Genomic DNA, 16,199 nt, shown 5'->3' with positions numbered 1-16,199 from the left:
TCAAAAGAAGCGCAGGATTAACCTGTGGTGCTTTATAGAAATTCACAAGCTCAACTTGAGCCAGAAACAGCGTTTTAGACACTTGATTGACGTGAATATCGATGCCCGGGAATATTTGCACACGGAAAAGGTCATATTGTGAGTGGAATCACAACTATTTTCCACTTAGTATGGAAAATGATGATGAAAAAGTGTAAGTTATGGCTCCTTTAATAATTCTTAACCGGTAAATATATCATTATAGTAATCGTTATTAATAAAAACGTCAGTTATGGTCTTTAAATCTGTATGAAACTGCTTGTCAATGCAAAAGGAACCATGACCGATTTGGCTCTGAAGGGACTATTGGATGAGAAAGTCTCTCACGGCCCTCGTGTGAAGAGATTGAGGGGCTTGCCATCGAAGGAGCAGTTAAAAACGCACGCATGGGTTGATTCATCAGTCAAGAACTCCATCAGTTTGATTTAAAAGGTCTAGTCCAGCAAATTAGATCTGAACGCAGCGGGGGGTTTGAGTGAATGAGACAGAACGACAGAGAGAGAGAGACGGGGGAATGTGAAAGACCCCTACTGAGAAAGTGATTGGCTACGGTCATAGCAGTGCATGATGGGAAGTTTCTGTCAGACAGAGGAAGTCTCGCTCTTATTTCTAACCGAACGTAGTGAAAATAACAAAGCGAATGAGAAAGGTATCGAGAAAGCGGCGATGTTTGATGCTTTTTGTTATTATTTTGGTGACTCGTGCTTTCATAAAATGCTTCTATTTGCTTAAATTAAATGGTTTGAAAAGATCAAATGATTCACTTTTTATTAAATATTAATAGCTGCTGAAGATGTGGCCTAGCAGACAAATGCTCATGTGAGCAAACAAAGTTCGAGTCTGGCTCACAACAATTACTGTTGACAATCTTCCCACTATCTTGTCCTCTTTATACTTGCCTTATATCTCCATCAATAAAAACATTATATCAGAACTTAAATAGAATTTGAAAGCCTAAAGAAAACCTAAAAACATTCACGTCCAAAAAAAAGACAGTAAATTTTGTTATTTTATTTTAATGATAAATTAAAAATAAATTACATTATTATATAAAGTTGAAATAATAGAATGTTGTTTTTGTTTTGTTTTTTTGTAAAAACTGGTGGAGAATAAAGAGAAAAACTAGAATTTTTTTTAACTAAATTACTTGTATACATGAAGCTCCAAAACTTTATCTGAAGTAAAATAGAAATTATTTTTTAAATTTTTTATTATAATATGTTTAATAGTTATATGTTCAGAGTTAATTTAGTATGATATACAGTATATACTCTGATAATAGTTATTACTATTTTTAATTTAGTTTAATTTTTGTATTTTTATTTTAAATTAAGTTGTATGTGCTTTTGTCATTTTATTAGTTTTCAACCAATTTTCTTATTTTAGGTTTAATGTTTTAGCTTTGTTTAAGCTACATTTAGATAATTATAATAATAATAATAATAATAATAATAATTATTATTATTATTATTATTTATTTAGTCATTTAGCAGATGCTTTTAACCAAAGCGACTAATAATAATAATAATAATAATTATTATTATTATTAAGTTTTATACATTAAAAACCTTTGCATTAAAAACCGATGGTCTAATGGATCTCGCTATTTCAGTATTATTCTTCAGGTTAGAGTGAAAATTGAGAATTTATCCACTGTTTAAAAAAAAAAACTTAAAAGAACAAAGAAAAACGACTTTTCTTCCCTTTAAAATCTCATCTGTCAATCTCACGCTTTGCCTGTCTCTCTCTCTTTGTCTTTCTCTCTGCAGGGACTCAGTAATGTCATCTCTCTAGACTTTGACTACAGGAAGGAGTTGATCTATTGGATTGACACTAGCAGGCCCAGCGGACGCAGAATCAACAGAATGCGCCTGAATGGAAGTGACCTCAAGGTACATCCGCGAGTGTGTGTGTCTGTTTACGTTGAATTACTCTTGAAATCACCAAGAATTGCCCAGATTGACATATGCAAATACCCTTTGCCCCTGGGTAAATTTGATTCACATCACCTCTGCACAGGGGCATTTTTTATTGTGTAATTGATGTATTCCAGTGGGGGGGAAAGCAGACATATTCACATCACTCCAACAAATAAATAAAAGCTTATATTTTTCTGAAAATAACTGGTATGAAATGAGCCAGGGTTGGAATGATAGACAGGGCAATGTGTGTGTGTGAGGCTGTCTGTCTTCATACTCCTCTCCATCAATGCCCTTGCGTATATTACTCAGGGCGGAAAACGGGCATAGTGTGCCAGCCTTGCCCTGCTGGGCCGCCAGAGCTCGTTATGTTTAATATCGAGCCATAATGGCTCATTAAGCTTGATTGAACTCTGGATCTTGAACTGATTTATGATAGTGTGCTATAGTACAGAGAAAAATAGAGAGAGGGAGAGGTAGAGCATCTGTAAAGGCAACGAAGAAGTGATAAAGTCACCCCAAATGTTGAAATTAATAGCAAAATGAAGCCACACTAAGGTAATGAGACTTTTTTTTTTTTATAGGACATTGATGGAAAGATGATAAATAAATAGAACAACATAAGTGAAAATCAGAGAGTGAGAGAATTTTGTGTTGCCAGGTAAACATGCTCTTGGTAAATGCTTTGAATGTATACAAATGAGCCAGACGTCAGGAGAGACATCTATAGATTTGAAATGTGTCGGTTTGATTTTATCATAAATTCACAGGCGTTGAAACTTACAAACCGAGGGGTGAGAACCAGAAAGAAGTGACATTCCACCAACTTTATAGGAGAGCCAAAACAAAAATTTGACCATAGTTTGATCTGACTTTGTGTGCTGATTTCAATTGTTTATAATAAGAATTTTTACACTCATGGATGACAGTACTTTTGCCAGTAGAAAAAGCTCATTAAGAGCTTTCATTCGATATACATATCTCCATTTCACCAAACATGTCACTTGCGCCCTTCTGGTTTTCACCCCTCGAAACATTCAATGCAATGTGCCTGTCATGTTGCATAAAAATAATGTAGTAGCAGTACCAGTTTTGACCACTGGAAATGCGAAAAATATACTTATTTTGTCTGCCAAAAAATGAACTCCCTGCCTCTGATTTTTCACAAGATAACACCTTCATGAGTATTTTAGGTCATTGAAAATCTTTTCAATGCAATCACACTTCTTTTTCATGTTTATTAAACTTAAATGTTATGTCAATTACCAGGATTTATTTATTTATTTATTTTTTTCGTAGGACATTGATGGAAAGAAGATGATAAATAGATAGAATGAAAGGTTCAGAGAGTGAGAGAATTTTGCATTGCAAGATAAAAATGCTCTTGGAAAACACTTTGAACAGTTGCAAATCTCCTGAGACGACTGGAGATATTTGAAATGTTTCAGTTTGATTTTATCATAAATTCACAGGTGTTGAAACTTTACAAACAGTCAATGCAGTATGTCTGTGATATTGTGTGAAAATTCCGGCAATCCGGAAATGCGAAAAAAAAAAATATATAAATTTACATCCTGCCACTGATACTTCAAGAGATCAGTTTGATCTCAGAATTGTGAGAATTTTAGGTCTCTGACATTCTTTTCAATACAATCACACCTTAAATGTAATGCTAAATATCGAAAAAAAAAAAAAAAAGGGAATTGTTTGGTCTTGTTTGCATCGTTACCTCATTTACTTGCAACATTTTTTTTTTTGTAAAATAAGTTGCGCCGGGTCGAAAATACATTATTGAGATATTTCTGAACATTATAAAACATATAAACATATTTTAGTTCTTTTCATTTCACAATAAAAGCTATAAATTTAACAGTATTCCGAACAGGAATGAGAAATGTAATAAGTATAAAACAAACATAAATTATAATGTTCATTATAAACAACATTTATCATAAACATCAAGCCAAAACAAATTTATTTAAAGTGAAATATGCTGGAAATGCACAACACAAGTAAACGGGGTCACATACTTCTATCATTCGGCAAAAATCCAACTGTGTGCACTTATTTTCGCATGCTTTATGGGACTTTGACTTAAGTAATTTAATTTGCCATGTTTTGTTGGTGTTGTTTCGCTTACCTGGTTCATATTTTTGTGCACTTTCACCCTGTGGTGTATCTCCACCCTGTGATTCTGTACCATTTACCTGAAGATGTTAGTTTCCCTGGTGAGCACAGCATCTAGAAAACCTGTGAAGATGTCGAAATTCATCACGGCTAGGCTAGTTTTAATTAGCGCTGATGGTAAGACTCAGTCTGAGGCAAAATGTCTTTAATGTTCATCTCTAATGTTCATCAGCTTGCAGAATGTTACTCTTACTCTTAAAGCGCTAGGCAGGGGGCACCAGCAACCAAGAGCGAAAATGATTAAAAGCTCTGGATTATCCGCCAGCTGGGAGGAGTATTGTTTATGCCAAACAGGCAGTTTCTGTGATCAGTATGAGCAGTGAAATGTTGTAAAGTGGCTTTTTTGTAAAACTACATCTTTTGGGAATTTTTCTTGCCATTTTTGGGGAGTTTGAAGTTCCATTAATGAGCGGTTATATAGCCCACTGATAATTACCAATAATGTACAAGTCTAGCTCAGTGGTTCTCTAATGGATTGCTTTTAGGACCCCAATTTTTAATTTGCAGTCAAGAGTTTTTAGGTTGCTAAAAGAACTACACTTCTAGAAATTACCATAGCCTTGAATTTTGCATGTTGTTTGAAGAAGGAAAGCCTGTTCACACCCAACTTTATCCTTTGTTTACACATTGTTGAACACTGTTGTTGTAGTTTGACTTTTTGCAGGGAAATCTTGCAAATTTTCTGGCTAACTGCTATGCTAACTATTTTTGACCCCTTATGAAGCCACCCCTTTAAAATTAACAATGGTTTTACTACCAAAAAAAAAAAAAAAAAAAACATGGTTGTAGTAAACTACTTGTAGTAAAATTGTGGTTATACAAATGGTAATCAGTACACCAAAAAAAACAAAAAAAATGGTTACCACAATTCTACTATAATAAAACCATGGTTAATTTTCGTAAGGGGCCAATTGGGAACTACACATCTATAGGTTATCATAGTCTTGAATTTTTTTAATTTTATTTGAAGAAACAAGCCTCTTCATTCCCATTTTTATCCTACATTTTCAAGTTGGTGAATACTGATGTTGTTTTTTGGCTTTTTGCAGTGAAGACTTATTAATTTGCTGGCTAAATGCAATGCTAACTATTTGTGTGGACCTGCAAAACACCAGTTTAGAGATAAATCATCTATAGGTTATTCAAAGCCTTAAATATTTCTTGTTATTTGAAGAAACAAAAGCCCCGTCATATGCAAGTTCATCCTATGTTTACAAGTTGCTGATGTAATTTGACTTTTTGCAATGAAAATTGCTATACAAACTATTTTTGTGGACCCCAAGCCACCAGTTGACAACCACATCTAGAGGTTATTATATTATTAACGTTTTTGTTTCGATAAGGAAACAATGTATACAAGTTTGGAGACAACGTATACAAGTTTGTTGACTGTTGTTTGCTAATGTACTGGTTAACTCATTCTTAGAAAATGAGAGCCAGGATTAGGTTTATATGAACACATTTTTGTTTGTTTTGTTTTATACTGTTAAAATTGAGCATTTGAATTCCTGTCATGACAATAACTGTTGGCAGAAACAATAAAGACTTACTTTTATATGACTATACCAGCAAAATACAGTGCACAACTGCATCTCACCCTCACCATTCTGAACTTTTCTGCTAGGAAGCGTTTGTTCTCTACGGTACCAGCTGTAGATAAATCCATGTGAATAACTGGCCAAAAGAGATCAACTGTGCTTGACTGCTGTTTTCTCAGGTGGTTCACAGAACGTCAGTCCCAAGTGCTCTCGCTGTGGACTGGATCGGCAAGAACTTGTACTGGTGTGACGGTGAGAGAAAGACCCTGGAGGTGGCGAAAGCTAATGGACTCTACCCGACCGTACTGCTGAGGACAGGATTGAGGAATCCAACCGCTCTTGCACTCGACACTCACATGGGGTAAATGAGGCTTATTATTGCCTATTGTTCGCAATCCCAGAACGCATTGCTTTTGAGTACACTTTTAAGAAGCACCACACCATTTAAAGCCATTTATTCCCATGGTGCCTTAGATATGTGTTCTGGATCGACTGCTGCGAGCAGCCCCAAATTGGACGGATTGGAATGGACGGCAGCAAGCCACGTGTCATAATCGATACAGAAATACGTGCTCCCTCAGCCTTGACCATTGACCACATCAACAAAAGGATCTACTGGGCTGATGAGAACCATATCTTGTTTTCGAACATGGATGGTACAAAAAGATACAAAGGTAAGTTTCGCCTTGTTTCGAATGTAGTCTCATTTCGAATTGTCCTCAGTAACATCTCTCAATCCCAATTTCCAGTCCCAATCAAGGACATAGGTGGCATAACCGGTCTCACACTCTTTGAGGACTTCATCTACTGGAGCGACCAGAAGTCAAAAACCCTCAGCCGCTCGCACAAGACGTCTGGTGGCCAACATACAGAACTCCTCAGCTCCTGGCAAACCATTCGAGACATTAAAGTCTACCATCCACTCCGACAGCCTGATGGTATTACAGCGAGAAACTCAGTCTTCAGTTGACTTTTTGTGCTAGAGTCATGTTTTTTCGGGCTTGTTTCTTATTGTTTGTTGTTTGTCCTCAGTGCCAAAGCATCAGTGTCAGGTGACTAATGGAGGGTGCAGTCACCTATGCCTTCTTTCCCCTGGTGGGGGATACAAGTGCGCTTGCCCTACACACTTCTACCTGGCAAACGACAACAAAACCTGTCTGTCTAACTGCACCGCCAGCCAGGTGTGACTTCATAATTACCTCAGGAGCCAGAATAAGGGTTTCGCCGTAGCTCTACTACTCTTGGCACCGCTTTCAACTACCAATTATATCCAGTCTGCTACTCAATAAATAGTTGTTCAAGAGGTTGTTTCTCTGTGTGTGTAGTTTCGCTGTGGTACGGATGAGTGTATTCCCTTCTGGTGGAAGTGCGACACCGTGGACGACTGCGGAGACGGATCTGATGAGCCGGCAGATTGCCGTAAGTAACCAAACATGGTGGCAATCAGCCAAACTGGTTAAGCCATTGAAAAAATGTGAATGTAGTGCCTATAAAACTCAAGATCTAGTTAGCTGCCTACCTAAAGAGCCATCTAAGAGGTCATTGATGAGTTTTGGACTGAGTTATCTTCTACAATATGTTTTTTGGCCAAATTCGAAGGTGGCATTGCATGTATCCATAACAGAATGCAATTCAACAAGTGCAAAAAGGTTTCCAAGATGGCAGACAAAGCGAAAGATGTGCCAATTATAAATGTATTTTATTTAACACTGTCTGGCCTAATTGACATTTTTAGAGTTTATTAAAGGGATAGTTCCCCAAAAATGAAAATTCTGTCATTAATTACTCACCCTCATGTCGTTCCAAACCCGTAAGACCTTCATTTATCTTCTAAACACAAATTAAGATATTTTTTGATGAAATTCGAGTTGTTTTCCGAGAATGTTCCCAGACCCAGAAAGGTAGCAAGAACATTGGTAAAACAGTCCATGTGATATCAGTGGTTCAAACGTAATTTTACGAAGTTACTTTTTACCAACATTATCGAGATTGCCTCTGCACATTAACAACGCATGTGCATGAAGCTGCTGACGTAGAACAAGCCTGCACTGGGGCTTGTTTACATGCAGAGGAAAGCAATGCGAATGCATCATGGTACTCTTGATAATGGTGGGATATGTGATTTGGAGGAGAGGAATTGTTGAATAAAGTCGTTATTTTTGTTTTCTTTGTGCACAAAACGTATTCTCGTCAAAGAGCGCTCAGATTTCATTAAAAATATCTTAATTTGAGTTCTGAAGATGAACGAAAGTCTTACGGGTTTGGAACGTCATGAGGGTGAGTAATTAATGACAGAATTTTCATTTTTGGGCAAACTATCCCTTTAATGTTGTGATGTTAGTTTAGCAACATGCTAACATCAAACTCTGTTGGAATTGCTTCTGATTTGCGTCTTTGTTTACTGTAGACAAAAAGAAAGCTCCCTAGGTTGAGATTTGTTCCCACTAATTCCCTGTATTTGTGAACTTCGAGTATAGTAAGGAAAATGCATGTCTTAAAGTGACTCCACAATCAAATGTAATTTTTTTTAAGCTCAACTGAAAGAAAAATCCTTTAGACACTTGAGCCATTTGTCTCATGAGTTGAGGACAGGAAAATCTTTTTGTGACAATTTTTTCCTGTAATTTTCTTCTCCGGTTCATTGAGTAATTATTTTTGAATAAAGATTTGTCTGTCATCAAGGTTATATTCAAGTGTTTCTTCGTTGAATATGCCATTGTATGGGTCATTACTTATGTGCTTGTACTTGTTTGATTGAGAGGTGAATAGTCTAATTCACTGCAAAGAGCTGCAGAGATGGATCAGGTTTTGTGAAGTATTTATCTCGAAAGGAAGTTTATCGCACCTTTAGATGCTAAAGAGATGTCAAAGCTAACAATGAACAAAAGACTCCAGGAAAAAAAAGAAAGGCCCCTTTCTATAGTATGTTCTTTCTGTGCAGTATATCTGTCTGGCTTTCTGCCTGTGTTTTGTTCTGTTTTATCTGTGTCTTTCAACTTTTATGTTTTTATTTTGATCACTTTGTTCTGTTTGTTTGTTTATTCAGACATTTATTGCTGTATTTCATTTTTTAATGTCTCTTTGTTTATTTGTTCTTGTTTGTTTATCCTGTATGTATTTCCATCTTTCAGTATCTGCCTTTCATTTGTTTATTTACTTGTTCATTCACTCATTCTTTCCTATTTCATTTCTGAATTTGCTTGTTCATTATGCCTGTCTTTGAACCTTTGTTTGTGCTTGTTTTATTTAATTTTTTCTTATTTGCTTTTTATTTATTTATTTTGTTTGTCTTTCTGTCCTTCAACCTTTTCTGTCTGTCTTACATTTTCTTTATTTGTATATGTCTTTCTTTCATTTGGTTATTCCCTTGTTTGTGTATTCATTCTTTGTTCTGCCCTTTTCCATGAGTTTGTTTATGTCTGTTTTTCATTTGTTTTCTTTCTGGCTTCTTTCATCTTTTTGTTTGTTCATTCTGTTTGCCTTTTTGCTTTGTCTGTCCTTCTTCCGTTTGTTTTTTGTTTTACTGCTTCTGTTGTTTTTTTTGTTTATTTTTATACTTGTTCATCCACTCTTTATTTTTCTGTCTTGTGTTAGTTCTTTCTTTCTTTCTTTCTTGGTTGTTTTACTCATTTGTTCTCTCTTTTGTTTACAGCGGAGTTTAAATGCCAGCCCGGAAGGTTCCAGTGCGGAACGGGTTTGTGTGCCCTCCCTCCCTTCATCTGTGATGGAGAGAACGACTGCGGAGACAACTCTGATGAAGCCAACTGTGGTAATTATAGATTGATGGATAGATAAATGGAGACCAAGCATAATGCAGTATGATGCATCATACAGTGATATCCTTGTTTGCATTTGCTTTCAGACTCATACATCTGCCTGTCTGGCCAGTTTAAGTGCACTCACCGGCAGAAGTGCATCCCTATAAACCTGCGCTGTAACGGACAAGATGACTGCGGAGATGGTGAAGATGAAACCGACTGCCGTAAGAGAGTCTCATTTTTTTCTCTCGCTCAGATTTGACATCAACGGCAGTGAACGCCATTAGTGTTCATCGTTCCTCAAAGAATCTCAGCAAAAGTTCCTACTGAGTTAGTTTTCCCTTGAAGAGAGGCAAAACAACCAGAAAATGAGAGCGAGAGAGGTCGGAAATAGATGAAATCTCCTTCTTTATGACTTCTGAATGTGTTTATTGGCTCGTGAAGGTCAAACTCAAGACAGATTCAACAAAATGTTTGAGAACTTTGAATCGGCTGATGAGAAAAGTGCCAAGCGAGGAGCCTGGTAAACATTGCCCAAAGTTTTGTTTTGTTTTCTCATTCCTCGGCTGCAGAAGGAATTGCTCGAGGGGAATTTAGGACACCGACAGCGAGAAGAAAGGTGTGAAATGAGAAAAAAGAAAGCGAGGTAGACTTGCTAACCAGGAAGCAAAGAAGCCGTCTTGTGTCACCTTCAGAAATCAGGCTGGAGTAATCATTACTTTGTGCGACAGGGATTTGAATCCTAGTCCAAATGCAAGACTTATTTTAGGTGGCAGTACAGGAGACTGGCTGAAGTTAATGCTCTCGCTCAGATCTGAATCCTCCATTTGAAGTCACAGCAGGGGCCTAATTTCTCACTCCTCCCTAGAGTGGAGTATCTGGCTGGGCTTTGATAAGACGCCCGGTTCTGGTACGCCCTTATGGGAGAGCGCAGAAGAGAAGCTGCATGTCTTCTCCGAGAGAGAATCAGAAAGATAGAAGTAAAAATCGAGGTAAATAATTAACAGCATTGCATGGGACGGAGCCTGGAGGGTCCCCAGAACTCTAAGAGGCTTTTGAGGGGGTCTGACGGCGTCTTGGATCCAGGGGAGCTGAGCTCAGCCCTGGGCACTGATTAGCCAAACAGAGGGAGGGTTTAACAGGGATAATCGCATATGGAGCATGGCATTAGAGGCCGGCTTTAGACCTACCCCCAAAGGAGGGAGAGCGCTGTGGGTCAGGATTGCTGCTCCACTGTTGGGAATGTCGGGTCTAGGCTTAGCTTAGCTTAGCGCACAGCGGTCTGAAAACGGAGATGTGAGGGGAAAAAAGTTGCGGTTACTCAGACCACCAGGGTACAGTCTTGTTTTACTTGTTTTATCATGAATTAATCACACTTAGAGGAAGTATAAAATGTTCAGAATTGAATCCAGGTGGACCTTAAAAAAAGTTATCTAGGAATATGTGTTATATTAACCAAAATTTAACCTCAAATTCAAAAGTAAAAGAAACAAAGCAGCATGGTGTATTATGTATAAAGACTGTAAAATTAATTTTTTAGATTTAGTTTTTTTTTTTTTTTTTCAGCATATTTTGAACAAAACCCACTCTTTTAAAAAGACACACATTATTTAAACTATAATAATAATAAAGAGATATCTGTAATATGTTAGACTACATTATTCATTATTTTATTACTTACATTTTAAAGTTATTTTAAAAAGACATTCTTCAATATTATTGTATAATATATAATATATACATATACTTAGGTGTATAAATATGTCCACTATCAGACAAAATTTGTAATCATTACCATTTATTTATGTTTTATGTTTTTTATGTTTGTTTGTTTTTTTGTGCTCACCAAGGCTGCATTTACTGTATTTGGTGAAAAACACAGTAAAAACAGTATATATTGTGAAATATCATTAAATATTCATACATTTAAAAAAAATATTAAATATTTTATATATTAAATATGCTAAATATTTAAAAATGCAATTTATTACTGTGACAACAAAGCTGAATTTTCAGCATCATTACTTGTGTCATCAGTGTCACTTGATCTTTAAGAAATTATTTTAATATGCTGATTTTGTACTTAAGAAATAGTTCTTATTATTATTATGATTTATTATGATCATCGTTTACTACTATATATTATTATTATTTACATATTTACATATATATATATATATGAAAGTTTAATATATTGCTTTTATTAATTTTACATTATTGGGAAATTCTTGTGTGTATGTGTAAGTAATGAAATGTGACAGAAATCATTTTACATTGCATTCATAATAATTAAAATAAAAATGATATATAACTGTATAATTCAAATTATAATTACACTAATGTGAAAAAAAAATACATACACACACACACACACACGTTTTTTTTTTGTTTTTTTGTTTTTTTGCATTTTATGTATTTATTATAATTAAAATAAAAACATTACAAAATAAAAAGTTACTAGTGCCACCACTCAGGAAAAAAATAATATTCCAAGAGCCATATTTTACCATAACAGTTGCCCCCCCACCCAAAAATTGAGAAATGTTGTCTCTTAATTCATCTCATTTAAAGCGCCGCTGCTACAGCCATCAAATCAGCGCTTGTGTTCAAATTCACCTCCTTATATACAATCAACTGCAAGACAATCACTGTCGGACCTCAGATCGCCTGCTGCGAGCAACGTTCCTGTTATTATGCACAATCCATGGCTTCATTTCTGAGGGTTTGTGGGAAGATCAAAGCACAGTTTTCTGCAGTCTGTTACTGATTCTTTATGGTTCTACTTGCACAGCAGAATAAAGCCTCGACAAACTGTTGGATTCCATAAAGTAGCTCTAAAATCGGATCTAAAACTTAACGAAAAAGTTATTCTGTGGTTTGTCAACTGAACTTCTCAAAGTTTTGATCACATGATCTCCTTCTCTCCACATCTCCAGCCGAGAACACTTGCTCGCCGTCCCAGTTTCAATGCAAGACCACAATGCACTGCATCTCCAAGCTGTGGGTGTGTGATGAGGACCCCGACTGCGCCGACGGCTCGGACGAGGCCAACTGCGGTGAGTCGCTCGCCGTCACCACGCATTACCTCACGCTCATCATCACCGTCCATAAATATCCTCGTTAAAATTCAGCGTGAGAAATTTCAGCTGGTCTGAACTCCTAAAACATTCCATTTGCTTTAATTTTGCACCGACTGTTTGCCCCGAGGACTGACACAGATGAATAAAGATAGCTTCTGCTCGCTTTCATAACCGACTTCTTGGAGTTCCTACACTAATTTTGGGGTTTTGTGGATGTGCTAGCGCGCTAAGAGACATTTCGCCGGAAACCGCTCACCCGAGCGCTAACGTTTTCTCAGGGCAAGCGTTGTCAGGTTGCATTGTGTTTGCTTTATGAGCAGCTAACCGATTAGTCTTCTCCATTGGGCCCAAAATGGATGATTTAGTGTGCTATAATTATGCAGATTCTGTTTTTTCTGTGTTTTAGCAGAGCAGTGTTTCACGTGTCAAGTAAAGCAGCTGCTTTGGTTTGTAGAGGACGTGTAACTATTCCAGGGGAAGTGATTATTGTTCAGAAGTTGTTAATTGAGACTTCTCACTTATTTAACTATCAATTTTGACGTGATGCATGTTGTTGAGCTCATTATCTGATACTTTAATAAGTATAAACATAATAATAATAATTACTATAATTTAATAATTATTATTTAGTATTTTTAATAATTTAATAATGAATTGAACATTTGAATTATATTGCAACTTTATTACAAAATATAAAATAAAAAATAACTTCTATTTCAAATGTATTTACTTTTTTGATATACATTTTGTATAGATAGATAGATAGATTATTATTTTATAAATATGATATGATAATGATGAATATATATTTTTGTATCTTAAATAGTGGAATAATTTGAAATAGTGGAAAAAATACATTTTAAAATGTATAAATATACAACTTCTATTAAATATAGCAAGGCAGTTGGGACCACAATCACCAAGCAAAACTTTGGTAACACACTACGCCGCAATGGATTGAGAGTCACAGTCGACTCGTCGTTTTTTGAGGAAGAGAAATGCTGACTATCACCCCAAGAACACCATCCCTACAGTCAAGCACGGAGGTGGAAACATCATGCTTTGGGGCTGTTTTTCAGCTAAGGGGACAGGACAACTTTACCACATTGAGGGGCAAATGGACGGGGCCATGTATTGTAAAATCTTGGACGAGAACCTCAGCCAGAACACTGAAGATGGGTCATGGATGGGTCTTCCAGCATGACAGTGACCCCAAACATACAGTCAAGGCAACAAAGGAGTGGCTCAAGAAGAAGCACATTAAAGTCCTGGAGTGGCCTAGCCAGTCTCCAGACCTTAATCCTATAGAAAATCTGTGGAGGGAGCTGAAACTTTGAGTTTCCAAGAGACAGCTAAGAAACCTTAATGATTTAGAGAGGATCCGTAAAGAGGAGTGGACCAAAATCCCTCCTGAGATGTGTGCAAACCTGGTGGCCAACTACAAGAAACGTCTGATCTCTGTGATTGCCAACAAGGGTTTCTGCACCAAGTACTAAGTCATGGTTTGCTTGGGGATCCAATACTTATTTGACCAAATGATAATCCTCTATATATTTTTTTTTTTTTATGCAAACTTACAAAATCAGCAGGGGATCAAATAATTTTTTTTTCCCCACTGTGTGTATATACAATATACAATACTATATATAATATATATTATTATTATTTCTTTTCCAAATATATTTACTATATTTAGCTTTTTATATTTGATATTCAATTTTATATTTTATATTTATATATGAAAATATTTTATCCCAAATAATGGAATAATTCCAAATAGAATGGAAGAAATAGTAAAATAATTCATCACTATGAATGACTTTAAAAATACGTTTTAAAATATACAAAAAAAAAGACTAATGTAGTTTACATTTATTTTGAAACTATATAACAGTTATATTAAACGATACAATTAAAGAATCCATAAGTCATACATACACACACACACACACATATATATATATATATATATATATATATATATATATATATATATATATATAATACTCCCAATGATAATCGCATTGTGAAACTAGTCAAAGGTTTCCCAGTACTTTTGGAGGAGTATTATGGAATTATATCTAGTAAAGGTTACAGACAGGAGGATCGTGGTCTAATAATAAAGAAAGCTTGTGTTCTGTTTTGATGCACTTTTCGGGACGAAAAGGACTTTATATTATAAAGCTGATGTGCTCAAGATTGCTTAGTGTTGACTTTAAACTTTAAAGTCCTCACGTCTTGAACAAAAATACTTCTTATGTGTGTCCTTTATGTCAGTGTCGTTTAGCGTTTTGAAGGACGTCCTCACATTATTGCTGGTAATGTTTCTCTGTGCAGCTTTAATGGCTGTCAAGTACATCAGGTGACATCGTAGTTACAAATTGTCTTGTAAATCGTTTTTTTTTTTTTAAACTTTATATCAATCCATCATTATAAAACAAAATAGTTTTCATTTTCAAGTAGTCCATTTCCGTTCAGCACTGAATCTCAGTTAACGTCCACCTCTCCAAGGGACCAACTAACCCACTGGCTTTCATTACTGGGGAAGTTTGGCACATTGCAAGAAGGAAGTAAGCTGAAGTTTGACATAATTTTGTCGTTTGGGACTTTGGAGAAAGTTTTCCACTGCAGTAGTGTTCTTCAAAACATACTGATGCGTTTTAGTCACGGAAATATACTTTTAAGTTGCGTGCAAAGTTGTCTGGTAGGGCAGAATTAAATTTTTCCTGACCTGTCATGGCTACAATTATACAATTGAAAAAGGTTTTTTTTTTTTTTCCTTTTCTTTTCTTTTCTTTTTCTTTTCATTTCTCAAAGGACTCATTAGGTTTGTTTTGTTTTTACATTTTTGAATGATTATAATGTCGCAATATTTAAATAGTTTTTATTGTCATGAATTATTTTTAAATTGATTATTTGAATTATAATTATATAATAATGCAAATATTAATGCAAAATAATAATGCAAAATAGATTTTTTTAATAATTGTATTTTAATATTTTTTATTTAGTCCAGTATCGGACAGAAGTGTGAGGTTTATGTTCTTGAAGTCGAGTACAATTACAATTAATGATTACAATTATTGCAGTTGCAATTAGTGATACTAATTATAATAATGAGTTGAGCTATTTCTATATATGTTTTTTTTGTTTAGTTTTTTTAATAATTGTAAATGACTATTAAAGTATTCCACTTAATTATATAAATATTGCATCATGAAATGTTTAGAATATCAGTAATTGTTTGTTTGTTTATTTGTTTGCTTGTTTGAGTGTTTATTTATTTATTTATATCATTGTTTATTATTATAATAATTGGTGATTATAATAATGTTGATAATTACTAAACTGTTCATTATTTATATATGAATTACATATTGAATTAATATTGTAATCTCAATAAATAATATTTATTATGATATTTATTAGTTATAATAATAATAACAATAATAATAATAATCGTTTACAAAACTATTATTAAACTTCAAAAGTTTACAAAAATGTCAATAATTATTAAACTGTTTTAAAACTATATATTTCTCTTTCTCGATAAATATTCAATATATTTTGATGTAATTGTGAGTAAATATACATTTTATATATTATAATATTTGAATCTTTTTTACTTATTTATTTTAATCATACATAATTTGTATTTTAGTAATTTTAATAATAATA

At 34.9% G+C, this 16,199-nt stretch overlaps 1 protein-coding gene across 4 annotated transcripts in view; it reads left to right on the top strand.

Annotated features, from left to right (window-relative positions):
• lrp1ba (low density lipoprotein receptor-related protein 1Ba) overlaps positions 1-16,199 on the top strand; it is a 306,580-nt gene that overhangs the window by 228,256 nt on the left and 62,125 nt on the right. For all 4 annotated transcript variants that reach the window (XM_058759880.1, XM_058759883.1, XM_058759882.1 and 1 more), the window contains 9 exons: positions 1,809-1,931; positions 5,863-6,044; positions 6,158-6,357; positions 6,433-6,621; positions 6,716-6,864; positions 7,009-7,102; positions 9,336-9,452; positions 9,546-9,665; positions 12,378-12,497. In XM_058759880.1, the coding sequence (XP_058615863.1) occupies positions 1,809-1,931; positions 5,863-6,044; positions 6,158-6,357; positions 6,433-6,621; positions 6,716-6,864; positions 7,009-7,102; positions 9,336-9,452; positions 9,546-9,665; positions 12,378-12,497 (1,294 nt within the window). The remainder of the gene's footprint in view (positions 1-1,808; positions 1,932-5,862; positions 6,045-6,157; positions 6,358-6,432; positions 6,622-6,715; positions 6,865-7,008; positions 7,103-9,335; positions 9,453-9,545; positions 9,666-12,377; positions 12,498-16,199) is intronic.

This window comes from Onychostoma macrolepis, chromosome 22 (assembly GCF_012432095.1).
Source record: "Onychostoma macrolepis isolate SWU-2019 chromosome 22, ASM1243209v1, whole genome shotgun sequence".
In the NCBI taxonomy this organism is placed as follows: Eukaryota; Metazoa; Chordata; class Actinopteri; order Cypriniformes; family Cyprinidae; genus Onychostoma; species Onychostoma macrolepis.
Note: the sequence above shows the minus strand (reverse complement) of the source record. Positions and strands in the feature narration are given on the sequence as shown.